The sequence below is a fragment of the Centrocercus urophasianus genome, unplaced genomic scaffold, assembly GCF_019232065.1.
Source record: "Centrocercus urophasianus isolate 14NV4802_14NV808 unplaced genomic scaffold, USGS_Curo_1.0 seq_31, whole genome shotgun sequence".
Classification (NCBI taxonomy): domain Eukaryota; kingdom Metazoa; phylum Chordata; class Aves; order Galliformes; family Phasianidae; genus Centrocercus; species Centrocercus urophasianus.
Window position 1 is genome coordinate 6722256 of NW_024884878.1, and position 26633 is coordinate 6748888.

Genomic DNA, 26633 nt, shown 5'->3' on the forward strand with positions numbered 1-26633 from the left:
TTCTTCAGGAAATGTTTATGCCATTTTACAGTAAAGAACTTGAACATCTTAATTCTTCAGTGCTATGGAAGCTGCTCTTTGTCAGCAGCTTAGTGTAGCCTGCTGAGTTGTTGGCCATGCTCAAGTGATCCACGTGAGACTAGTTGTCTCTCTGCAAGACATTCTTTTAACTTCATCTTTCGATGCTTGTCTATCTTGGATTCTTGAATTGAACAAATTGCTGAGCTGAAGTAGTAGTTTTCTTTCTACTTGCTAGTGGTGAAGGAAGAGTCCAAAAACATGTGTTGTGTATGCCCCATCCCTGAAGGCCTTCAGGGCCACGTTGGATGGAGCCCTGAGCAGCCTGGTCTGGTGGAGGATAATCCCTGCCCACTGTGTGGGTATTGAACCTAAATGAATTTTAAGGTACCCTTTCAACTTAAGCCATTCTTTGAAGTAACCAGTTACTCACATGCCGTGTGGGGAAGTCCCTGAGGTGTAGTGGGTACACTGTGTGTCTGTAGTATGTACCTTTTTCAAATAGCGTTGAGAGCATGCTGCTATAATAGTGGCTGCTGTGTCCAGACTAGTCCTCTCCCACAGTCACATCACAAACATGAACTTGGACAAGAAGAAGTTTGACTGCCTAGCTGCAGGCTGTGTCCTTCAGTTAAGAAGAATCTAGCTGATACTTGAAAATCGTAGGTATTCTGATGCATTCTTAATAGCTTGTCCCAGCAGATGATTTTGGAAAGCTTTAATTTGATTTCTTTGTTTGAAAACAACAGCTATTCTTCCTGAATTCTTTCTTACATTATTAAGGAAGACCAACAAGTGTAAAGAACCCTGCTAGCTTTTCTGAACTTCCATTCTGTCAGTCTGGGAGGGTGGTTCAAGAATTACAAGAGCTGATATACAATTCATTTTTTAATGAATTTCTTTCTTTCTTCAGTGCCTTACAGCATGGGAGTCAATTATACCACTATTGCAAGACAAGCCAGAGACCAAATAAGAAGTACTTTCATGGACAGTCTGGCACTTCTGTGCTCAGTACCACTAGACATACTGGAACTCCATGAAGGTCTCTTTTCTTTTTTTTGTCAACTGAGAGAGATGCCGGCTGTGCCCAGGCTGGAACAGACCCTCTGAAGACTATTTGACTTTTTCCTCATTTTCTGTTTAAACTGGGGTATGTTTCATCTTTTTGAGTTATCTTGAATGGTTCCTTCTCTATCCTATGGAGTGACATGGGGCTTATAGTGAAAGTGCATGGGGATCTTGATAAAACTTACCTCTTTAGCCTGGAAGGAACTGATGAGTAGAACACTAAAAAGATGAAAATAAAACTCTACCTGCAAGGTGCCAAAATGACATCTTTATTACTGTTCTGTTTTGTTTGCTAAAAATATAATTATTTCCTAACCAACCCCTCTTTTTTTTTTTTTTTTTTTTTTTTTTTGGATGGAGAGGGGAAGACTGGAAGTGAAAATCTCCTGTTTTGCTACCACCTGTATGCTCCCACTGGCTAAAATGCCTTCTGGAGAGTTTCTTGTGTGGGAGTTGGGCTGGTCCTAGGCAGAGCATACTGACACTACCTACACATAGCCTGTGATACAAGCATGAACTGTGTTTTTTTCGTGAGTGTAGCATGCTGTTGGTTCATACTAAATATCTTTGTTTACCTTGGTGATTATGAAGTAATGTCAGTTGGCTGAAGTGTACTTGTGACCGAGTTGGGGATCAAAATCATCCCGGGTGTCCACGGGGAAGGTTGGAAGCAAGTGTGAGTTTTCAGTGTATTTTTTCTAAAACTTGCTCTGAAATATGTATGGCAGAATTCTCTTGATCCATGCCTTGTTTTCTGTTTGGGCTTTTTTTTCCTCATCTAGAGCCTTTTCATTAATAATCAGTTAAGGTGCCTGCTGTGGTAATGGTAGAACTCTCTCCCTATTTTTGTTTGTTTTGCAGTTGCAACTAAAAAGCCAAAAAGTGTGAAATGCTTGACCATACCAAGCATCATTGGGTATGTGTGAAACTTGCCTTAAACAAGTCAGTGAGGCTTAATAGGTACACATAGTGTCCATGCCTATCTCTGCTGAACCCCGTGGCAAGTGTTTTAAGACCTATTCTGGTACAAATCTATTTTTTAGTAGTTTCTTTTGGCCTTTAGCAATGTAGCTGCTTCTGCAAATCCCTTTTCTTTTCTCCTGCAGTCCAGCCTCAATTAAATGCCTGTTTGGTGTTGATAGCCTTAGTAAAAGGGATGCTGCCATGATGAGAATCAGAGTCACGGTTTAACAGCATGTGGATAAACCCTCTTTATCCATTCAAAGCGAGGAGTCTTGGGATTAATATCAGTGAAATTCTGGGATTTGGGGAAAAAAAAACATTGAGTGCTTACTGCTAAGCTTGAGTGATCACTTGGTCTCTGGCAACATTCTTGCAAAGAATCTGAAGGATAACTGGGTTGATGCAACTTCAGATTGGTACCTGACAGGAGAACACAGATTTGGACTCCTAAGCACCAAATATATCTGACCCCCACCCCTGCAGTGGCTATTGTGGCCTGCATAGCAACAGTCAAGATAGTAGCTGTCAGGCTAATGAAATTATACTCTCCAGATGCAAAAGTCAAGTTTTTAAGACACGTTAATTGGTTTAAATGAGTTTTCCTTTTTTGATTTAACCTCCATTGGCAGTTCTGTGGTACTAAACGAGCTGCTTTCTGGTTTAAGTTCACAGTTTATCAACATACACTTAGGTGGATTAACATCTTGAGGTTGTTGTTGGGTTTGGAACAACTAACAATGTTTGCTGTTTGAAGGGAGTACTTGAAGAGAAGTCTAGTGTCTTCCTTTGTCTTTCCCCTCCAAAATAAGCTTCTAAGTGCATAAACTTTGTACAGTTTGACCTTCGGGGTTACAGTCAATTCTTGTCTTCTCTATTTCCCACAAACAGATTATCATGCTTTTTTGAGCTGGTGCCTGTGTGGTAAATGAAGATTTTTAGTTCACTATGAAACATCACTGGAAGTCAAGCAAAGCAACATTGGAAATAGTATTTAGATGTTCTTTCTTTCACCTCATCGGGAATGTGCAGGATGAGTGGAAAGGATGCTGTTTTGCTGCGTTAAGTTCTGTCTGATACCTTACAACACTGGCATTCTGTTCCCATTCAGTGTTGTGCCACACTGAGGTGGGGCTCAGTTCTGGGGTGTTCAGTGGTGGGCATCACAGCCATTCATAAGTGCAAGAGGCAGTGGGGAGTTCCAAGTCAAGTCTGAGTAACTTACTGCTGGAGTGGTTCAAGATCAGCTTAAACTTTTCTAAGCTTGATGCCACTGCTTGGTTTCTAAACAGCTACATAGTCAAAGCATATTTTTATTTCAGATAAATCCAATTCTGATTCAGCTGTTAAAAGGTGGGTGTACCTTTCCTACACAGAACGTGTGGCTCTGTAGCACCTATAAGCTAATTTGGAGGAAAGGCTGTAACTTCAGGTTGTGATCCCGGATTTCTGTGGTACCAGGATTTTTTTATTATCTAGAAAATGAAAACCTCTGACCCTGCAGGGGAAGTGAAACTTAACATTCATAAGAAGACCTCTTCTGCAAGAGTTGCTGCAGTGTAAGAAGGGTGTGTAGTGGTGGACCTCCTAGCTCCCCTGGACTACTACAGAGGCTCTATGAAAGAAAGAGCTGATATTGTAAACCACTGGGTAGCTGTGTGATGTTTGGGGAAGAAGTGCAAGCAGGGAGAACAAAATAGCAGGAGACTTCTTAAAGATGTAGTTTACTTATTTCACTACTGTTAGTGAGAGGTTGAGATCTGAACTGTTAGTAAAATTGGCATGGCCTGTAGTCCTTTATATGATGGATGTCTCTTTCTTAGGAGGACCCAAACCTGATTGTGAAAAAAGTGAGATGCTGGGAAAGGGAAACTGGAGGAAGGCAGGAGCTTAGTCTTTGAGTAACTTCCTGAGTGTTCAGTCACTTATGGTCACCTTCTGTGCTTGCACTGAAATAGTGTCAAAAGTGGCTGCACCTTTCCAGTGAGCCCACATAAGTTGAGTCATTCTCAACAGCTCTTAGGTCAGCCTAGCTTCCTTCATCATCTGCAACCAGAGCAAGACCTGTCTCAGAGGATGTAAAATTCACTGCTGTCCTGGTTACTCCTACAGAACCTCTAGAATGTTTGTTCCTTCTCTCACCTGGCACCAGCACAATAAAGCAAGCACTGAGATATTGTTTTTTGTACTCAGTAAGGAGCCATGCATTGTTCATACATGTTTTTATCAGGTACTGACTCTTGCAATAAACAATTGTTGAAACATCTCATGGCTTTTTCAGGCATCCGTTGAAAAACAAAATGTTGATAAGTGTTAGCTGTTCAGTCATAAATGTTATCAAAGAATAAACTGTGGATTCTTCAGAGTGTCTGCTTGGCTTTTTGTTGCACTTGTGCTAAGACTATAGTGGTCTAAGTCATAGGAAGAAACTTACGAGAATCCTAGAATGGTTGGGTTGAAAAGGATTTAGAAGTCTACAGAGTTCCGGATGCCTGCTGTACAGAGACAGGTTGCCCCACCAGGTCAGGCTGCCCAGGGCCCCATCTAGCCTGGCCTTGAGTACCTCTAGAGGTGGAGCAGCACCTCCAGGGATGGGGCATGCACAGGCTCTCAGGGCAGCCTGTTCCAGTGCCTCACCACCCTCTGAGTAATTTCTTCTGCATGCCAAGTCTAAGTCACCCCTCTATTAGTTTAAGACCTTAGTCCCTCATCACTGTTAGACCATGTAAAAAGTCATTCTCCCTCATCTTCATAAGCACCTGTCAGGTATTGGAATGCCGCAATGAAGTCTCTTCAGAGCCTTCTCTTCTCCAGGCTGAATAAGCCCAGCTCGCTCAGCCTTTCCTCATAGCAGAGATGCTCCAGTCCTCTAATATCTTTGTGGCCCTTCTCTGGACCCCTTCCGGCAGCTGCAAACTTGCCTTGTGCTTGGGTCCCTAGTGTTGGGTGCAGTCCTCCCATCTATTGATGCAGCCCAGGATACTGTTGGCTTGTATACAGTTTTTCAACCAGGGCTGCTCTGAGTTTCTGCTGAAGCTTTTCTAAACTCCTGGAGGGTTTCTGTCTTATGTGGATGCTCTGGTGGACCATGAGTTGGGAATTGCTTCTGAAGCCTTCATACACACAGTTGCATGAAAATAAAAGAGGAAAATAAAGGTTCTTGTTCTGCTTTCCTTTGTGCACGTCTGTCTGTTGCTCCTTAAAATGTGCAGACTCTGGCCAGCAGAGGAAGGTAAGCTAGCTCTGGCCTGGTTCCCCTCCTCTTCTTCAAAGTGTCAGTGATGATGACAAGGACTGCAGTACTTCCAACCTGTGTGTAAGTCCATGCACTGAAAACCATTCAGTTTGCATCCTAGGGTCACTGCCATACCACCAAAAAAAACCACAGTGGAAGCAATGAGAAGATTAATCTGTGTGAATTTGATAGTGCGAAACACAGAGCAGTGCTCTTGTCTTGTGTTCAACCAACTCTGACAGCTCTTGTTCAGACTCACAGGTTATGAAATGTTGTCTTGACTTACGGTGATGGCATGTTCCTATTCTTTCTCATATATCTCTGTATAGGTATACGTAGGTTGCTCTGAAAGTGATACCTCCTATTTAATTCCATGGAAACGACAACAAATACAAAGAGAACAATAACGCTGTTTGGTAGGACAAATTCTCAGCTACAAAATGTTGTTTTTCAACACAGTCGCCATCACTAGCTGTGCATTTTCATCAGTGGTGAACAAAAGCCTGCGTGCTGTGCTCATAAAAATCTATACCAGCAGATACGGTGTGCTATCACTACTGCTGAAACACACCCACCACCCACTGCCTCACTGTGCTCACGTCCACTGTTTGTCCTAAATCAACGTTCAGTGAGCAGTGATGAATGTCGGTGAGTACAGTTATTTCCTCACAGAGCAATGCAGATCACACCTCAGCTTTATCCACACGTCCACGTCAGACACTATTTTGTCAGAGTGGCCCTCTGTTGCCATCTGTAACATGGCAACAAAATGCAATGGGATGCTGGTGGGAAGGTTCAAATTCAACTGCATACCACCAATATCTGCCTCTGACATTATCTGCCATCATCATAAAATAGGAGGCATTACTTTCAGAGCAGCTCTTGTATTTTGTTCATTGTTTACTATGGAACTAGTATTGATGGAGAGAAACACTTTGAGGTAAAATTGTTTGTAGTTCCCTATCAGTGTGTACATTTTTTAAATACACTGTTTGTTTACCTCAGTGTGATGGAATGAACCAATAAATAGATTTAAAAGGACTCCTTTACAAAGAATTCAATGTTTCATTTTTTGTCACCTTCACCACTGAAATGTGATGTGTGCACTTTCTTTACTAGGCAGCCTATTACCCTACTGCAGAAACTTTTTTCCTGTAAAAGTTTATTCTATTGCTGATTTAACCGAGTATCAGCTGGCTGCTGCCATGGTTAACTGCTACAACCTGAAAGCAAAGGCTGTAGCTGTGGCAAGGCTCTGAGGGCTGGCGATGGTGGGACAGGGATGGCAGCAACTTGCTTAGAATGGGAGAGCTGCTTAGTGAGTAATCAATTTCTGCTTGCCACATCCCTGTCTCAAACTGGGGCTGCCTGCCTTACCTCCTGGCTATTACAGGTGCTGAAGAGCTTTTTAGTTGTCTGTACATAGTCTAGGAGCCTGGAAGCCAGTTAATTCTTGTTAAGTCAATTAGCATTTGAGTGGAAATGAGTCTAAATGCTGATCTTTACAGTGCATGCCAGTCTTCTGAAACTTGTTTGGATTTAGCTGATAACATCTCAAGAGAACTGGCACATTGCATGGGGTTCCTTTCAGCTGGAACGTGGCCCAGCACGAGGCTGGGCTTACAAGATGACTGCTACCTGGCACTGTCTGCCCTCCACCTCCACAAAACCTGTAGGGATGGTGACCTTCACTTGCCCATTTCTTAACCTGCTACAAGAACATCCTGGTGCTGGGGATGAAATGCCAGTTCTGAGTCATAGGTGTCTTCCCATAAACTCTGTTAATGCACTACCATGGCAATCTCCCAGAAAAGAGGAACGTGAACATGTATTAAGAAATGTTTTATTGTAGAGATTACAAAAAATGTACCTTAATCTTGGTGGTTTTTTGTTTTTTTTTTTAAATACAATGGCATTTCTGTATTTTTTTTCATAACATCAGCTATCTTTACTCTTGACTGTAGTATGTTAGAAGCTAGTCTCGTCCTGCTGACCACTGTGCACTCCCAGTGTGCTGCTTCTGGACCTCAGCCATGTAAGCCAAAGTCACAGAACTGCTCTGAGGTTTCAGACTTGAAGGACAAGACGAAAATAATGGAGAACATGGCTGTTCCACTGCTTTTCCCTTTTAAATTGGTTGATGTGCGTGGAAACACACCTCTCATTTCTGCCCTGTTCTTGTCCGTCTGCACTATTGCTAAGTACCTAGAATGAAAAGATGTTCACAACACTGATAGTGACCTACAGCCAGTGCACATCACTCTGCATGATGATGTACTGCAGAAGTAACAAGGCAAACTTCTTTGTACTGGGTGAGCTCAGTGGCAGACAGTGCGGCATGCTGTGAGGTGAAGACGTAGATTAGATGCTTCTTGTAATTAAGCTAACTGTAGGGGCAGTTGCTTGGCAGACCTTCCACCTCCTCAAAGAACTGATCGAGACTAAAAAATGTGTTAGATGGTACAGTTTCTGTCACTTGGTTGGAATCTGAAAAGAACCAGTGCTTGAACGTTGTTTGATGGCCACAATGCTGTAAAGAACAACAAAAACACAGGTTACTAGAGAGCTACCACGCTACCTTCTCAAGACAACTGTTGACTGCTGTTGAGCCTTTAATTTCTCTTTGAAAGAAGCACCTGAGGGATGCTCAAAGTTACTATTTTTGATCACAATGAGCAAGTAATCTGTAATGGATTTAAAATATGTATATTTTTTAATTTGGGTAGGATTATTCCCTCACTCTGCTTGCTCTTGTTTTCTCATTGTCTAGCTCTACATTTGTGAAAAGGCTTTGTCCCATGGGATTATTAGCTCTTAAACTCTGCCAAATATTTCTCCTACAGCAATTCACATTACGTAAAACAAAAAGGAGGTGGAAAACAGTGGCTGAATCACTTGCAGGTCAGATTCAGTGAACTTTCCCAAGTGCTTGTCATCCCACTTCCACTGAATTTTTGTTTTTCTTTTTTCAGTATTTTTGCAATTTTCTTTTGAAACAACAATTAAAAAAAAAATTCCTTTTCCAATCAGTATTGTGCACTTAAGACCTAGAATCATGAAGCGAGTAGAAGACATAGTGTGCCCCTTTGGGGAAAGCAATTCCTGTTCCCTACCTTAAAGGGAGGAGACTCAGGCAGCCAGCCAGGAAAGACAGAACAAAGCAGAAGCCGCTGTACCAGTTCAGCGTGCTTTGGTAAATCTTGTTGTAGGCTGTGGATGTCACTACTCCCGTGGTGACTAAGGACAGCTGCAGCAGGACAAACACCTTACCTGCAAAACAGCAATGTTGTTTGTTATCTGGGAGAAAAAAGCCTGCTGTGCCAGCTCCCTGCGACATCCAAGTGAATCATCAAAACCACTGCACAGAGAAGTGAAGTGGTCATGGCTTAGCAGGGGCCAGATTGCACGAACTTACATCTGCTACTGCTCTGGAGCAGGGTTAAGAAGCTCTTCCTTAAAGCACAGGACAAAGCTGCCTGCTTAAGCAGTCTAGATTTTAGTTTGCAATGAAAAATTGCAACCTCAATTGCAACTGGAAACAAGTGCTCGTTTCCATATGGTATGAAAAGGCAGTGTATTCAGGACAAGAGAGATCTTAATCAGCTCCTGCCATCGGCCAGAAGGCTCATCCATTGGGCTGAAATGTAATAATACATAAAATGGAGAACTGTGTGTGACTGTGATGTGTAGTGAGGAGGAAACTGAGTCCCCTTTGGAGCTGCTTGAGGGCAGCCATTCTCAGTGAAATGCACCATTCTGTTTCTGTTGTGGTAAGTGGAGGAAGAGGAGCAGTCTGATCCTCCCGGGATGCACGAAGCAGGAGCACATTCAGGGCCTTATGCCAAGCCTGTGCCTGTGCAGCCTCCTTTTCCTGTGTGGCACCAGTGGCCGTCACCTGAAGAAACAACGCGGTAACCAGAGTGATTTGTGCTCCTAGGAGTTTGGAGCGCTGTGGTCATACGGCAGAAGGGAAAATAATGAATATGTGTGACTATGGGCTGTGTTTTGAGGATGCAGTCACAGGCCTGAGGTGTGTGTGTGTGCATGACCACGCCACTGGTGTCTGAAGCCAAGTCACTGGGGTGAAGATGGTAGCAGCCAGTATGGTGTGGTAAAATACATACGTTGCACTATTTTCTAATATAATGTTAGCAGAAAAATTAGGAATAGCTTCTTCTGTCATTTTCTTATGTAAAAGCTGTCCTTTGTTTGTTAATTCATGTTCTGAAGGAATCGATTGACAAGAAATGTTTGGAGACTTATTTAGAGACTGTAACTGAAAAAAAGATGAAAGAAATCCATCATTCCCAAAACTAGAAGAAGGCAAATATAAACTCTGAGTATCACTGAGCTTCAGGCCAGCGTGTTTCCCCTCTGTTTCCCCTGGAGCATTTGTTTTTGAACAGTACTTCAGATATTATCTTCCCCGCCTTTCAGCTGCACACTGATAGTAATCTGTTGAAATGTGTACTGAAAATTCTGTGGATAAATGATGAAGCAGTGGGGGAGGAGAAGCTTGGACATGGCAGGCTTGTTCTGCAAGTTTCTCTGCTCCTCCCTTCCTTTTTGTGGTACCAGCTGTTATTATGCAATGCACAGATTGCAGTGAAAACTTGCCAAACAGAGGGATTTGACAGTTTTTTTGATTGGTGGGGCAACTGAAATGCTTACCATAGGATGATCCTTTAATGTGCTTGGACAACATGGACCTGATGGTTGGTAAGGGGATGAGGGCAAAGAGCATCACTGCTCGAGCTGCAAAACAGTGAATACATATGGTTATTATCAGTACCTGCTTCCTGTCTCACAGCATCCACTGCTTTTGAAGACTGCATGCCTCTGGCATGGGCAGGGCCTTTGCTTCGCCTTGTCATGTACCCTCAGCCTCCAAAAGTGGTTAAAATCTGCAAGAGGAATGCAGGCCTTTGCTTCATGCAGGTGGCAGTGGATAAGCCACCAACTGCTCCAGCTGGCAGAGGCACTTTGCCTGAGCCAGCCGTGATCTCTTGGATTTGACCTCTGGTTCCAGTGTATACATATAGCATTCTCCTTGTGGCAGTGAGCTGGACAATCCAGGTCTAGCCATTGGAGAAAGCACCCTATGCTACCCAGCCTGGACAGTAACACTGCTTTTTCTCCTGTGCACTGCTTCTGGCTTGGCCTGAGTGAAGACCTGTCCACCTTTAGCAAACTAAGCTGTTTCTCCAACACCTTAGTATGCATCTTGCAAACCCATTATCAGCACTCATTGGTGATGGACTTAGTACTAGACAAGCATTTTTAAAACCATAATTTTATGTCTTTTTTTCCTCTAATTGCCTAGTGGGTGAACAAAATCTGGTAAAAATTTAGCTCAGTTTTTGGCGTGGTACAGAAATAATATCCTACCATCTTTCCTCTTAGAATAAATTTGTTTGATTTTCAATTTCTCCTTTCTTGTAGAGGCAGACAGAAAAAATTCTTCAGGCCATTTCTCTCGGATCTTTTCCTCACTTTAAGAAAAAAGATCCCAAAGCTGTGCAAGAAAGCCATGCTCTGTTAGTCAGGTATGAGTCACCCACTTCACTGTCATCAGGGATACTTTCTTGGCTTTTGGTTTCCTGTTTTCCTGGACAAGCTGCTTACCCAAAATAAACTTGCCCCAAATTTTATTACCTGTCCCTTAGTCATTTATATACAGTGTAAGATTTGTATGGTAAATTGCCATAATCTTTTATTTGCTAAAGCAGCTCCAGTTTTTCGTATAAACTCTCTCATCAGTCATAAAAACCTTAATGTAATAAAAATAAATGACATATTAAGGAGATCACTTAGCAGGAAATCTTTCACAATTATCTTCCATCATAGGCTTAAGCCTTATGCCTTGAGAAACAAGTGCTTCACATTATTGGAACAGTGTTGTCTGACTGGTAGTGGTAGCCTGCAACAGTTCCTGCCCTACCACATTGTGAGCATTTTTCTTCCATTCAGATCTGGACTATGACCAAGTGACACACAGATTTCAAGTTAACTAGCTTAAACTGAGCATAGACATGAGCATGTTCTTTCTCTGGATATTGATGTATGCTGCACAAGAGAGGTGTGGGGAGAGGGCACTTGTGGAAGCTTAACTCACCTATGTAGAACAAGAAAGTCCACCGCACGAAAGCCATGATGAGGATGCCAGCACTGAATGACACCACTCCGATCATGATCATGGTGATGTCCTTAAAGTACTTGGAGAACACAAGTACCCCCAAGAAGCTGGTGATGAAAATCATGTACCCAACAGCGTTGCCGTGGCCAATCTCCACGGCACTCCAACTCAAAGGCTTCCTGATCAAGAAGAGTGGAAGTACATTCATTGCTCCAACTACAGCAAGATCATAGAGGATCGCTGCCACAAAAAGCATACTGATGATTAGTTTTGAGGGTGTTACTGGAGTTTGACTGCTGCTCTCTGAAGGCTGGGCACTGTCTGCTCCTCCTGTGTGAGCTGGTAGCTGGCTGCCAGCCTCCTCTACAGCCTTGGCTTTGTCTGGGCAGGAAGCTGCTGGCCTGGGGACCATCAGCACAAAAGCACTGTAAAGGAGACAGAAAGCATAGCAGGCAGTGCTGCAACTCACCAGCACAGTGCCCTCTCGATAGTGATAGCTGAAGCCAACAAAGAGGTAGCCGGATGCCATGCTTCCCAGAAAGCCCGCAAGGCCATACACCATCTCAATAATGATGAGCCGCAGAGACCTCCTGCTCTCAGAGGAGCCCAGAGATCCCAGAGCCATGATGCCTGCCCAGAATGTAGTGAAGCCGCCTGTCAGCCCATTGATGGCTGCAGCCCCATACATCACCTCAATTGGCCAGTCCAGCAGAATCAGCAGAAGCAGGAGAGATTTGGAGCCCAAATAGCCAAGAAGCGAGACACAGATGGGGATCTTCCGATGCACCTTGTCCCCCAGCATGGACAAGCCATAGGCTGACACCAGTGGACTGAGACCCAGGACGAGGTTGTAGATGATATAAAAATTAGAGACAGCTTTCTGCTGAGCATCTTCCAGTACATGGGAAGGGACAGTTGAATTGGTCTGGTTGTAGAAGCTCTTCACCACCAGCAGCAGCGCTGTGTCGTAGAAGGCACTGGCCACCTGGGAGCCTGCGACCACCGGCTCAACCCATGTTCTCATTGCCATCATCCCTACCATGGTGCAGACGGCCACCTCTAATCAGGGAGAGAGGAGAGCTGTTTTCCAAGAGATGTGCTGGAGGAAGTAGCGTTCTCAGAAGTCCTGCTCTGGATACATGCTTGAAGTGGAGCGGTGGAGGGAAAATAAAAGGTCTGCCAGTTTGCACAGAATCGGAGTTGTGCAAGAGGCAATCTGGCTGGGAGGATGTTTGCACCTCACTTTGGTATGTATGTGTGCATTCGCATGCACATCCCTGTGCTGCTCTGACCTCTGGCTCAGGCAGCAGAGGCTTTTGTACGGAGACTCCCTGCACTCACTGGCTGCTGCTGCTCTTCCTGGTGCAGCTTCAATAAAGATCATATGACCTGGGGGGAATTTCTGTCACCCACTTTAGGAAGTGAAAATGGCCATGTAGTTGCTGCTTTTCTTCTTTCTCTTTTGGCATCCTTCACAAGCCACAAGGCTCTCAGGGAAATGATGCTCATGCCTGACGGCAGGGATAAGGAGAAGGCTGAGTGCTGAGTGCTTGTCTTGCCAGGTGTTTCATGAATTCCTCTTCGCTCCATTCCTTTCCTTTTTATCCACACAAATGTGATGCTGGCTCTGTGGCTCTCAGCTGCTCCCCTTTGCCCTGTTGCAACATCATGCCTCTGATGTCACTGTTGTTTCAATAAAACAAGCAGGAAATTACACTAAAAAGAAAAAAGGAAAAGAGAAAATCTTTATTTTTCACAACCTGCCTCCCAGTTCTTGTGCTGTATCCTTGGACTTTAAAATATGGGAATTTTCAAAAGGAGGAGGAAATTCCCAATGCTACCAAGGTATTGGTGATGGCCACACAGCTGCCATCCAAGATTTCCATTCTGTGCGTTGGCATGGACTCTCAGCTTGCAGCCAGCCATACACTTTGCTGCTGCCCCACGCTCTGGGTCTGCAGGAAACACTCAGGGGATGCTTGGCAGCTTTAGAAACACTAAGTGAAATGATAATGATCTCATCCTGTGCTGGCTGAGTGATTCATAACAGGCAGAGTAGCAGTCTGCTCTGGGAAGATTCACAGTGATGGCTTAAAAAATAAATTAATGATTAATTGCACACACCACATTAAAATCCCCATCTGCTGCACTCTGTGTTGATTCAGGTGGCACTGACTCAGTGCCTGTGTACTCGTGGCTCAAGAGTGGCATTTTTTCACTCCTTTGTCCACTTGTGCAATACTTTTTGTTTTAGGTTTCTATTTGAGGAAAAAAATCCCAAGAACTAAGATAGAAAGGAATGGGGAATTGTCTGCTAGAATGATTTGCTGCTACCAGAGAATTATAACTTTTTTTTTTAAACAGACCAAAAGAGTTGTAGACAACTGCAGAATTCATTATGATTTGCTCCAAATGTTTGATTTATTTTTTATCAGATTTTCTGCAGAAGGTGTTTCTTTAGTTTTTCTTCCTTTCCTCCAAACACAGTAATACTTCCAGAGGATGGAAATTCCAGGCAGCCTTACTGAAAGCCCCACAGCAGCAGAATGGGACTGGTTCAGTCAATACATGCAACCAGAGTCATGGACATGTTTTGTTACAACCCAGGAGCCCCAAGTTTTCTTCCAGATATTGGAGGGAAAGAGAAATGCCTTCATCCCATTGTAGCTTTGATGTAGGACATTGGTTGTCTTGTCATGAAGAGGAATTCTATGAGCACAGGGCTGAAGAAGTTGCAGATCTGCTCAGTTCTTGAATGAGGGATGATTTCCCTCTGCACTTGGTGGTATGTACAGGCTGCCTGGCTTACTTGTCTAACACTCCTGACATTTAGGTGATACTGTGCCATGCTCAGTGCTATTCAAGCCCAAAGAGCTAATGAGCTGTGCTAAATGCCATTAGTGATCTCATGAATTGCATATGTATTTCCAGGATATTCTGAGTGCTCGTTCTCATTAAAGTGTTTTTAAAGCTAATTCTCTTAGAAGGGTATAATTTTATGTCAGCAACTGCAGTACAATTATAACACAAGTTTAACTTAGGCTGTGTAACATATCCTACTGAAAAACGCTCTGTGTGAATACTACATTCATCTGATCCTACAAAGACTTCAAGATTTCCATTCTCCACAGTCAGCTTTTCCACAGGGCTCAGTTCTCATTTTACTGATATTTAAGGGGTCAATTATGTGTCCTCTAGAATTTAATATTTGCGCACAATTAGCACGAAGAATCCTACAGGGCTGTAAAAGAGTGGCTCTTGACATTTAAAAACACGCACCTACGGAATGATTGAGGTTAGCTCCAAGGCAAAAATTCATTGCTGTAGACTGCTGAAACCCAGTGGTTAAAGACAACCCCCCTTGAGCCCTTGGGCCTGGGGACCCTGAAGCGAGGTCAGCACCAGCTCTTCTTCATGGAGAGGTGGTGCACTGACACATAGTGAAGTGAGGAAGGACCAGGATTGTACCCACAGTACGGTGAGAGAGACCCAGCAGGGTTCCTCCATGGAGGAAGCTGGCAGTTGTCATGCTTTCACCCTGAGAAGTTACAGTTCCACACATTTTTATCATTTCAGCTGTCTCCTTAACCTGGTCAGAGTCTCTCCTGTGGGATTCTCTCCCCTCAGGACGGACAAAACCCAGCACCCTTTACCTGTGCTTTTTGTTGAGTCAGCTGCGTTTTAATCTAGCTCAAGGAATTTAGGTGATTTAGTGCTGAGACCTGACTGTATTTCTTAACATAAATCCTTTGCATGAAGGTAGGAAAAAAGGCTCCTGGTGGTATCCAGTGCTTGCTTAATCAGCTGGACTGCAGAACAAATCCTGCTGTACTTCTCAGATAAGGCCCAGATAATCCTTGAGCTAAATGCTTTTTTTGTGTGTGCACATTCTATTTTTTATTAATATTCACCTCTTCTTTTAAATTATTGTCAGTCTATACGGGCTTGGCACAAAGCACTGCAATTCAAGAGTGTATAGGCAGGAATGAACTTAATATAAATGTTTGAATTGGGAGGGACTTTTAAAGACCAACTAGTCCAACTCCCCTGCAGTGAACATGGACACCAACAGCTCCATCAGGTGCTCAAAGCCTGGTCCAGCTTGACTTTGAGTGTCTCCATGGATAGGGCATGAAACAGCTCTCTGTGTAACCTGTGCCAGAGCCTTGCCACCTATATTGTAAAAAACCTTCCTTATACCCAAATTTAAATCTCCCCTCCTTCAGTTTGAAACCATTTCCCCTTATCACATCACATCAGACCCCATTAAACGGTCTGTCTCCTTCTTTCATGTAGCCCCCCTTTACATACACAAAGGCTGCTGCCAGATCTCTCTGGAGCCTTCTGTTCTTCAGACTGAACACCCCCAGCTCTCAACCTGTCCTTGTAGGAGAGGTGTTCCGTCCCTTGGATCATTTCTCTGCCCCTCCTCTGGACATGCTCCAACAGCTCCATGTCCCTTCTGAACCGAGGACTCCACATCTGGATGCAGTGCTCCAGGTGAGGTCTCTCCTGTGCAGAGAAAAGGGGAAGGATCACCTCCCTTATCCTGCTGGCCACCCTGCTTTTGATGAAACCCAAGATGATCGGCTTTCTGGGCTGTGAAGGGACGCTGCTGGTTCAAGTCCAGCTTCCCATGCACCGCAGCTGAGTAGTGGGATGAAATGAATTATCCCATAATGGCAGCTTGGGTTTACTTGTTGAATGGAGTGAGGACAGACAGTTTAGAAAGATGAAATAAGTACAGCAAAAAGATGACTATTAAAAAAGTTCAATGCTGGATACAGCACAGACAATAATCTGTAAAAACTGAGTTCAAAATAAAAAACTGCCCTCCTCCCCCACGTGCTCTCCAAAGATATATTCAGAAATTATTTTGGTTATATAATTTACGTGTTTTCTTTCTTTCTTTTTTTATTTTTTATTTTTAAATGTATGTTTAGAAATATTTACAGCTGTGGTGAGTGGGTACTGAAAAGCCTACAAGCATTCTTTAAAAAAGAAAGAGATGTCTGAGCAAAGACATTCGGAGTAACTAAAATCTCAGTAGAAGTGTGTGTGTGCACATTTGACTTTGAGTCTATGAGACTGGGGAGCAAAGTGTGGACATGAACTAGAGAAAGGCTTTATGCAGTGCCATTGAGGAACGCAGAATAAAGAAGGAAAAAGAAGCAGCAAGCTTCACCTCCATCCTTGTGGAGTGAGGAGAAAAGAAGAAAAGTAGTGCAAGGAAAAGAGGACCACTAATTATTCTGGCTGTGAAGGCAAAGCTTGGCCTTAGATGTGAAAGAGAAGAGAAAGGTTGGGGAAGAGGCTGGATGGGAGCACTGTGATCCTTTCTGTGACCATGATCTGGATGACTATCTCAAGAAAGCAGGTCAAGGAAGAGGGAAAGGGTGGTGAGTGGGGATGCGCCAGCTTTAGTAACATTCCAGGTTCTGGAATGTCATCTGAGCTGCTCAGCTAAGGTGGGGCCTTTCCTGGACCTTTGCTAGGTAGCTCAGCCCTAGCCAGGGGCAATTGCATTGAACAAGAACCTCTCCAGACACACAGCTCAGTGGGATCCAGAGGAGGCCTTGGGACAGTGGAGAGGAAAAGGCCTGAATCCATCCAGTTTCCAGAGTGAGAGGTGAAGGCAACCAAGAATACTGTGAATGCTTGAAGACACAGACTGTGTTAACTGCTGTGATAACTGTTAGTGCTCGTTTAACTTTCCTCTTTTGAGGAGAAAAGACAGAAATTTTCTGTCAAGTTTTTTTTCTTGTGCAAGACAACCTTGCGTGGAAATCCAGCCGTTTTCACCCTATAAATCTCAGGTTAGTGCTGCTCATGGCCAAGTTCACTTCTCAAAGGGGGCGAAGGGTGGGGTGAGGCCACCACTGAAGGCCCTCCCAGTGTTCATGGTGGGCAAGTCCTAACTGCTGCCGTGAAGTCTCTGTGCACTCTGTTGGGCTAGATCCTCAACAGAGAAGTTGGCAAGAAAGATTGACTATGGTTTTAGTCACAGTGTGTTTACATTTCCCAGGGAATGCAGAGCTGCAGATGCTGCGGCACACTGGTGACACTTAGGAGCTCTGCCGCCTTCTTTCCCATGTGGCAGCTCTTCCAGCTGGACTTCTGCAGCTCAAAATCAAGCCAAAACAAATGTACAAATCCAACGCTTGAGTAGAAGTTCTCAAACTTCTTCCTGGACTATAGACCTCCAACTGCTTGGGGCTGGGCAGATCCTCCATGACACTCAGCGAGTATCCCATGAAGGCTGTTGGCTGCTGCCCTGCACAGCCCGAGGTGGTTTCAGGGTGGCATCACTTGTGTGTCTCTGCCTGTCTCACTGCAATGGGTGAGGACTTCCAGGTGACCTTCCATCACGAGAAGAGATATCCCTGTTTGTTAGCAGGTGCTGCAGCCACTCCTAGATAATCACCTATCCTGCAGCCTGGAGGCTGGGTACTTGTTTGTGTCTGGGAGAGTGGAAAGGTCCCTGGGAGCATGGTGGCATGATGGAGCCCTCCCCACACTGGAGGTACTCTTGCATGACGGTGTATGGCAGGTTATAGGGTACTGCCCCACTGCAGGAGAAGGGTGTGGTAATTTGCACTCCATCCTCAGTGCAAGCAGGAATCACCCATCAGCAGGGCTGCCCCAGATCAGCTGATCCAGAGAAAGCACACATAGATATGGCAAGGTGGATCTCATTGTGTGCTGCCTGGGAGTGCGCATCCTCCTAGATGGACAACAACAGAGGGGGAGAGTTACAAACAGGCTTGTTAGATATGAACTGATGGGGTTCCAGTATGTGTGTGAAAATACATTACTGGGACTAGAATTTGGGAAAAATCTGAGGAAGTTTTTGGAATTGAATAATGGGATGATGGGTAAGATGTACGAGGGATACAAGAAAATATGGGCAGCTTTCCAGCAGTATTTCTGCTGCTAACTTTTCCCAAGCTGCAATTCTTCAATGTCTAGCAAGCATGAACAAATATATACACAGGATTAAATTTTAAGCTGTGTGGCAGGACAGCTGCTCTGAATGGCATTTGCTGTTCCTTTTTTTCCTCATTTCAGCTCTCTGGGTCACTCAAAACCTAATCAAGATAGACTTTGGATATTATGGCCTGTTGTGTAACTACAGAACCACTAGTCAAGAGCAGTGCTGCTGCTACTTACTGCAAAACTGCTTTTCCTGTTTTCCTGCGAGCTCTCTCACCTCCTGCTCTCTGCTCAGGAGCAGGGGAGGCATCCTCCCAGCCTTTTCAGTGCTGCACTGTGCAGTTTGGTCACAGGTTGAGTGCCCTGCCCTTGGACATCACCTCTGAGGTGCCTGTGGGAGCCACCAAGGACTCATGGGCAAGGTAGAGCAGGGCAAGGTGGGCAGATGGATGTGTAGGGGCAAGGCGAGAGTGATCTCTGATGTTTAAAAGCACAGTGATTTAGTATTTCTTAGGTGCAGGAAGGGGACGAGAGATTAAGAAAGCTCTGAAAAGTCAAGGCTTTTAGATACTGAAATGCTGTTTTGATCTGTTAGTGCTGAAGCATCTCAATAACAAATTCCTTGAAAACATCCTGCAAAGCTCAGGCAAGCTATATGGACTTATCTTCTCATTTGTAAGCTCAAAGAGCTTGCTATCAGTATATTAAGGAAGAATGCTACAATCCAGCTATTTCCTGACTCATAGAATCATAGAATCATAGAATCACCAAGGTTGGAAAAGACCTAAAAGATCACCCAGTCCAACCGTTCACCTATTCCCAATAGCTCCTACTAAACCATGTCCCTCAACACAACATCCAGCCTTTCCTTGAACACCCCCAGGCTCGGTGACTCCACCACCTCCCTGGGCATCCATTGCAGTGCCTGACCACCCTTTCTGAAAAGTAATACTTCCTCATGTCCAGCCTGAATCTCCCCTGCCGTAGCTTGAAGCCATTCCCCCTGGTCCTATCACTAATGACACGAGAGAAGAGGCCGACCCCCAGCTCACTGCAACCTCCCTTCAGGAAGTTATAGAGAGCAATGAGGTCTCCCCTGAGCTCCTCTTCTCCAGGCTGAACATTCCCAGCTCCTTCAGCCTCTCCTCATATGGCCTGTGCTCCAGACCCCTCACCAGCTTTGTTGCCCTCCTTTGAACACGTTCCAGGGCCTCAATATCTTTCTTGCAGTGAGGGGCCCAAAACTGGACACAGTACTCGAGGTGCGGCCTCACCAGTGCTGAATACAGGGGAACAATCACCTCTCTGCTCCTGCTTGCAACACTGTTTCTGATGCAAGCCAGGATGCCATTGGCCTTCTTGGCCACCTGGGCACACTGTCGGCTCATGTTCAGCCGAGCATCAATCAATACCCCCAGGTCCATTTCCTCTACGCCGTCCTCCAGCCACACCGCCCCAAGCCTGTAGCGTCGCCTGGGGTTGTTGTGGCCAAAGTGCAGGACCCGGCATTTGGCCTTGTTGAAACTCATCCCATTGGCTTCAGCCCAGCTCTCCAGCCTGTCCAGATCCCTCTGTAGGGCCTCGCTACCCCCAGGCAGATCCACACTTCCAGCCAATTTGGTGTCATCTGCGAATTTACTGAGGGTGCACTTGATGCCCTCATCGAGGTCATCAATAAAGATATTGAAGAGGACAGGCCCCAGCACCGACCCCTGGGGAACACCACTCACAACCGGTCGCCAGCTGGATTTGACTCCATTCACCACCACTCTCTGTGCCCGGCCCTCCAACCAGCTCCTTACCCAGCCAAGAGTGTATCCATCCAAGCCTCTGGCTGCCAGCTTCTGCAGGAGAATGCTGTGGGAGACAGTGTCAAAGGCTTTGCTGAAGTCTAGGTAGACCACATCAACAGCCTTTCCCTCATCCACCAGATGGGTCACTAGATCATAGAAGGAGATCAGGTTGGTCAAACAGGACCTGCCCTTCACGAACCCATGCTGGCTAGGCCTGATCCCCCGGTCACCCCACACATGCCGCATGATCTCCCTCAAGACAATCTGCTCCATAACCTTCCCTGGCACCGAGGTCAGGCTAACAGGCCTGTAGTTCCCCGGATCCTCCTTACGACCTTTCTTGTAAATGGGAGTCACATTGGCAAGCCTCCAGCCTTCTGGGACCTCACCAGTCAACAAGGAGCACTGACAGATGATGGAAAGCGGCTCGGCTCTCACCTCCGCCAGTTCCCTCAGCACTCTCGGGTGGATCTCATCTGGCCCCATCGACTTGTGGCAGTCCAGTTGGAGCAGTAGGTCTCTGACTGTTTCCTCCAGAATCACAGGGGGGTTAGTGTGCTCCCCAGCCGAGATTACCAGGTCAGAGAGAGGAGTATCCTGAGGATAACTGGTCTGACTTTTAAAGACAGACGTAAAGAAGGCATTCAGAACCTCTGCCTTTTCCTTATCCTCAGAAACTCCCTTTTCTTGAAGGCTGACTCAGCAAGCAGAGGCCAGAGGTCACTGGGGCTAATCCCCTTCCTGCACCACTGTTACCCAGGCCTGGCAGAGTCTGAGACAAGTGCTGTAGCTGCCAGATTTTTGTCTGCTTCCCTAGGAGCTTGGCTAAGTATGCTTCTTGCCACACAGCGTCCAATGCTGCTCAGAAATGGCCTGAGATAGCTTTCAGCTGGCTTCAGAAACGGCTCCCTATGTGAATAAATTCCTGTCAGCGAGATTTTTCCCCTATTTGTCTTTCTGTTTTCCACTGTTTATAACTCTGCCTTCTGACCTGCCTTACTTAATCTCTGTTCCTGCCAAAAATCTCCACTTTCTTTATACAGAAAGTATCATGACTTTAAATTAAATTCCCCGTTGGAAACAACCCTCTCAAACTTATATAAGCTCAGCGTCTCTGGAGCTCTGTGTGGCTGAAGGTTGGCACAGCTGTTTCCTCAAGCACATAGTCAAAGGAGAGCTGTAATCATGCTCTTTCTGGCACGAGTATTGCAACCAAGAGACTTTGTTTTATCCTGTTCTGTCCCAGTACCCACCCAAATGAACCCTAGAGGTGGTCAGTAAGAAGCTGTGGTGTGGGATAAGCTCTGACCAAAGGCCTTCTCCATCCCATGAGGTTGATGCAGAATAAGATCCCCATAAGATCTTGCTTCCTGGAAGCAGCTGTGTTTTGAGTGAAGACAGGATCATACTGAAATTAGGAGGGAACAGCAGAGGTGAGGAGGTGGGAGGGAGCAGAGAAGGGTGCTGCTGCTGCTGAAGTGTGTAGCCTCTGTGGCCTGGTGCTGCGCTGCAAAGCAATGCTCCTAGAGGAAAACAAGTGAGCAAGTGCCCTACTTTGCACCTTTCTCTCTTCACCCTAATGAAGCAGGGCTGAGTCTTCCTGTCTCCTCCACAGAAGGTGGAGTGTTACCTGAGGTGACAGGGTTGTTGGGAAAGTCAATTCCCACTGTATGCTGGGAAACTCCACATTTCTCTACAGGGCTGACACTTCACAGGTACTCACAAGCTCTTCCCTCCTTTCTAATGCTAGGTTATTTGCCTGTAAAGCCTTGCAGGAATGCTTCATCAGGATTATCTGTTTTGCTAGGACCTTCCCAGCTTGATATCTTTCAGTGGTGGCTGGAGGACATTGCTCAACTTAACACGTGGCAAACAGATGCTACAACAGGTAGTTACAGTTTAGTGGGCATAGTGGTGATGGATTGACAGTTGGACTAGGTTTTAGTGATCTTTCCCAACCTTAATGATTCTGTAATTAATGAAGTTCTTATTGGGGCTGCTTGAGGAAGGCTTGCTGGGTTGGTAACACAGGCGATGCCTTTGTGTGCTGGGCTCTGACATGTGCCAAAGCAGTGACTCTGCCTTTGCTTCCCTGTAGGCACCTTACAGAAGGACAGAGCCTCATGCCTTCCTCCATCCATCTGTGCAATCACTGTGCCTCATGTTTTGTCTGGGAGCATTTGTGCAGTGCTACTATAGGCTGAGCTGGCTCCCCACACCCACTGCATCCCACTCTCCAGAAGTCAGTACTGCTGCATGGTTCAAGGGCTGCTATTCAACAGCCCTCTGATATTCTTCACGGATTTTTCCCCTCTGACACTGCCCTGGGTGGGACTAAAGTGGAATTAAAACTCCCGGTGGTGCTCCAGCAACTGATGCTTATCATAAAAGCTGTCCTCCTTGAGACACAACTGATGAACCTATGGGTAAGGTGGCCAGTTAATCAGACTCAGCCAGAGCTAGCAGCAGACCCTGTGCTCAGGATGTTGTTTATTTTTTTCCCTGTTACTGCTTGGTCTATTGTTTTTTTATGTGTTTTTGCCATGGTGCAGTTGTGGCAAGGTGCTGGATATATGGGGATTCTCTTGAGCAGTGCAGGGCTGGACTGCCCAACCTCATCAATTCAGTAAGGTCACTGAAACTCACTTCTAGAGTTAAAAAGTCTGTGGTAATATTTGTCGCTCAGGTTCTGCCTAGTCCCATCCCTCCTCTGCATTAGCTTGTGGTGCCTGGCTTCCTGATACTGCATGCTCTACTTTTTTTTTGTGCACTGTTCCCACAAAGTTTGCTTTGTGTTCTTGCCTCTGTCTGGTCCAGATCTGAGGCAGAGATTGTGCCCCATAAACAATGGATTTTGCAGACCTTAAGTACTTACAAAAATACTCTTAAGATTGGTAAATGTCACTTTGGCCATGCAGTGGGGTGCTGGGAATTTTAGCTATCCTACGTGTTTCTTAGTGGACAAATATGAACAGCTGCCAACAGTGGAATTCAATGCCAAAATTCCCAAGCCACTGCCACCCACGGATGTGACAGTACTCATTTTGCAATCTCTAACCCTGCAGTATTTGCTAAAGGGAGAGGAAATCCACAGGGCTGCTCTCTGTCGGCATTTGGGTATTGTGCCTGGAAGGAGGAGGGCTCAGATGGAACAATGGGAGCAAACAGAAGGCTGTTCTGCCTTTCAGCAAGACTTGAACAGATGGGTGAGTTGAGTAGAGAGCCTAATGAGTTGGGTAGAACCTAATGAGTTTCAATAAGTCTATGGTCCTACATCAGGGGGGATTAAATGCACACATCAGTACAGGACAGGGAATGATCTCCTAGAGAGGAGCTCTGCGGTAGACAACATGGTGACCATGAGCCAGCAGCATGAACTTTTGGCCAGAAAGGCCATCGCCATCTTGGGGTACATTAAAAAGAGCATGTCCAGCAGGTTGAGGGAGGTGATCCTTCCTTTGTACTCTGCCCTGGGGAGGCCATCTCTGGAGCACTATGTCTGGGCAGGAACCAGGAATCTCCTAGAAAAAGTCCAGTGAAGGGCCACAAAAATAATTAGGGGCCTGGTGCATTTCCCATACAAGGAAAGTGTGAGAGGCCTGAGACTGTTTAGCCTGGAGAAGACTGAGAGGAGATTTTATCACTGCCACTAAATATCTAAAATGGTGGATGCCAAGAGGCTGGGGCCAGGCTCTTTTTGGTGGTGCCCAGTGACATGACGTGACACAATGGGCACAAGTGTAGGAAGTTTATTCTGAACACGAGGAAGAACTTCTTTACAGTGATGGCAACAGAGCACTGGCACAGGCTGCCCAGAGGGACTGTGGACTCCATCTTTGGGAATATTCAAGACCCACCTGGACAATGCCCTTTGCAACCTGCTTTATGGAACCTGCTTTAGCAGGAGGGACAGAGGAAATCTTCAGAGGTCCCTTCTGACCTCTACAGTCCTCTGATTCTACGAAACTGCTGCACAAGGGCCCACTGAGATCCCCATTGCTCTCAGCCCCCATAGGGCAACCAGGCTGTAACCAAACAATGGAATGCCCTCAGCACAAGGACACTGTGCACCTGCTCCCATCGCATCCCTACCACTGCTGGATAGAAACACAAAGCAGGCTTCTGTTTTAATGAGAAAATAATTATATACTTGCATTGTAGGCCTCACAGTCACTATAAAACAGAAGCAGGATAACATTGAAGTGGTTAACATACAGAAAGCCAGGTACTGTTGAAGCTGTTCGGTGAGTCATGATAAGGATGCCGCCTTCTGGTTGCCAAACCAAGTGATGTTTTTCTGTTTTCCTTCGAATGATGTCAGTATGGAGCGAGGTGAAGCCCAAACTGGCAGCCTTTAAAACAAACCATTCAGAAAACCTGCACTGTAACCCCGAACTGCTTATAATCACAAATGCTAATGCTTAACTATTTCTCAATACACAGTTTCATTAAAACCAGTCTTTGCCACAGGAAAGGATCTGAGCGCTTCTTTTGTGGAGACAAAGTTAACTCTGCAATAGTGCTCCTTGGTTGCGTTGGATATAGTTATATATAGATAGATATGTATTACTGGCGTATACTTATAAACACCTAAGCCTGGTAGCATGCAAATGAAATAACAGAGAGGCGAATGAGCTGCACAGCACCTGTGCTATCGCTGCACCGAGTGTGCACTGCTGACAAATGCCCATAATTTCTGGAAGAGAAGAACACTGCTGGCTGCAAAGTTTGGCTGCCCGAGTCCACACATGCCACTGCCATGGGGAGGAGAGCGGAAGCCCCAGTGCTCCTTTCCCACAACTGTGCCCCTTGTCGAGGGCAGTCTGGTTTGCGCTTCTAGGACCAAGGGGAAACAAAGCATGAGCAGATGGGTGGTCTTGAGATGGGTGACCAATGTCAGCCGGTGTGGGAGGAAAGCAGACCTCTATGTGGAGGGGAATACAGATATGCCCCCATTTTGGGGAGCATCGTCTGATGCGGGGCCCTCTGCTCAGGGCACCTCGTCTCACAGCAAACAGGTCAGCAGGGCCTTCGTGTGCTCCACGGCATGGAGGGAGACAATTCATACAGCTCATAGGTGCTACAGTTCCCTGAAAATGGGCCTCAAAATGTCCACAGGCATGCTGGGGGGAATTGTGGGGAGTAACATCGTTCAGTTTCAAGCGCTGTGTTGGTTGAAGAAAAGCACCAGGAGTGTGTTCACAGTATTGGTACTTATTAGAAGTGAGCTTGCTGCTCCAAGACAAAGCAGCGCAGCAGGCCAAGAAGCCAAGGAGAGGCTTGGGGGAGGACCAGCACTGTGGTTTTTAAAAAGAAGTCAAAATAATCATTGTTTGTCTATAAAAAAGGCAGAGCGTTTTATATAGAAAAAAGCTCAGCATTTTTTTGTTGTTGTTGCTGTTGCCTCCCAAACTTGTTCATTTCTGGTCCAGAAATTATGGTTCCCAGATCTAAAATACTCTTACTGTATTGCTTGTGTGAAAAGAGTAAACTCGCAGCCTCTATACTACATACAAATACAAAGCACAAGAATAAATACCACATTTCTTTTCCTAATTGTCAGCTTACAAAATTGGTCAATACTTTGCAATTGTGATTCATGCAAATACCATGTTGGGTCAAATTTTGATATCACAAATACTGCATTAACTCAGTGCCTTGTTTTTTTATATCCCCTTTCAGACAAAAAAAAAAGAAAAAAAAAAAGAAAAAAAAAAGAAAAAAAAAAACAAAATAAATATAAAAAAAAAAGGAATGGGAGAAAGAAAGATATGAGCACTCACCCCTACATCTGGTACACAGCCTTGGAGAAAACCCACACATGCACAGTGCCACACGTATCCTTGCACACGCGCCTCACGCACACACAGATGCACACGAACCCCTGGTGGCTGATCCCGGGCCAAAGCAACAAGCACGGGCCCTGTGGTCTGCTTGCAGCACTGCACGCTCTGGCTGGATGGAAAACGTCATGCTTCCCCCCTGCCTGCCCCCTCACTCCCTCCTGCCCCCAACTTCTTGTTGCCCGAAGGCTCCCACAAAGCACTCTTCTCCAAAGGCTTTTTATGTTGTACAAATATAGTGAAAGACGTAGCTCTCTTTCCTCTCTATCTCATACCTCTTCCTTGGCCAAAGTCTGGCTTAGTTCAATTATTGCCTTCTTTAAAAATTAAATGTCCTTTATTTGTATTCATTCCTCACTACCTTTCTGCTTCAAACTGTCCATCTCCATTGGCTATCCACGTACACCATTCTTCTTCCCCTCCCCACCATCAAAAAATAGTTGTCATCCGCTAGATACAGACTTCCTATTTAGAAACTTTGTTAGGTAAATATGATCTGAGAACCTGGAGCTCAGGTGATATTGCAAGCATACAGGATCCTAAAGCTAAGGTGACCATTTGGCTTAGCTCTCATCCCCATCTATTCCACTCCTGAATTGTGATGGCTTGTGTTTGCAACACAAGGGCTGTATTTACTGAGTCTGCTG

At 45.3% G+C, this 26633-nt stretch overlaps 2 protein-coding genes across 2 annotated transcripts in view; one reads left to right on the forward strand and one right to left on the reverse strand.

Moving 5' to 3' along the window:
• Positions 1-4409, forward strand: part of SNX30 (sorting nexin family member 30) — a 50585-nt gene extending 46176 nt beyond the window's left edge. The window contains exon 11 of the mRNA XM_042829393.1: positions 932-4409. Coding sequence (XP_042685327.1) covers positions 932-991 — 60 coding nt within the window. The 3' untranslated portion in view covers positions 992-4409. The remainder of the gene's footprint in view (positions 1-931) is intronic.
• Positions 4410-7102: 2693 nt separating this feature from the next.
• SLC46A2 (solute carrier family 46 member 2) lies at positions 7103-13119 on the reverse strand. Its single transcript, XM_042829591.1, has 4 exons — positions 11397-13119; positions 9953-10036; positions 8395-8551; positions 7103-7811 (listed from the first exon to the last, which is right to left on the reverse strand). Exons 1-4 carry the CDS (start codon positions 12457-12459, stop codon positions 7754-7756), a joined length of 1362 nt encoding a protein of 453 aa, XP_042685525.1. The 5' UTR covers positions 12460-13119; the 3' UTR covers positions 7103-7753.
• Positions 13120-26633: the final 13514 nt, after the last annotated feature.

Excerpts from the sequence above, each read along its gene's own strand:
- SLC46A2 (XM_042829591.1), bottom strand. The coding sequence starts at position 12,459 with ATGGTAGGGATGATGGCAATGAGAACATGGGTTGAGCCGGTGGTCGCA. Across the intron at positions 10,037-11,396 it reads GACTTTCTTGTTCTACATAG|CTCGAGCAGTGATGCTCTTT; the intron begins GTGAGTTAAGCT and ends ACTGTTTTGCAG. Across the intron at positions 7,812-8,394 it reads CTGAGTCTCCTCCCTTTAAG|CATTGTGGCCATCAAACAAC; the intron begins GTAGGGAACAGG and ends TGTTCTTTACAG.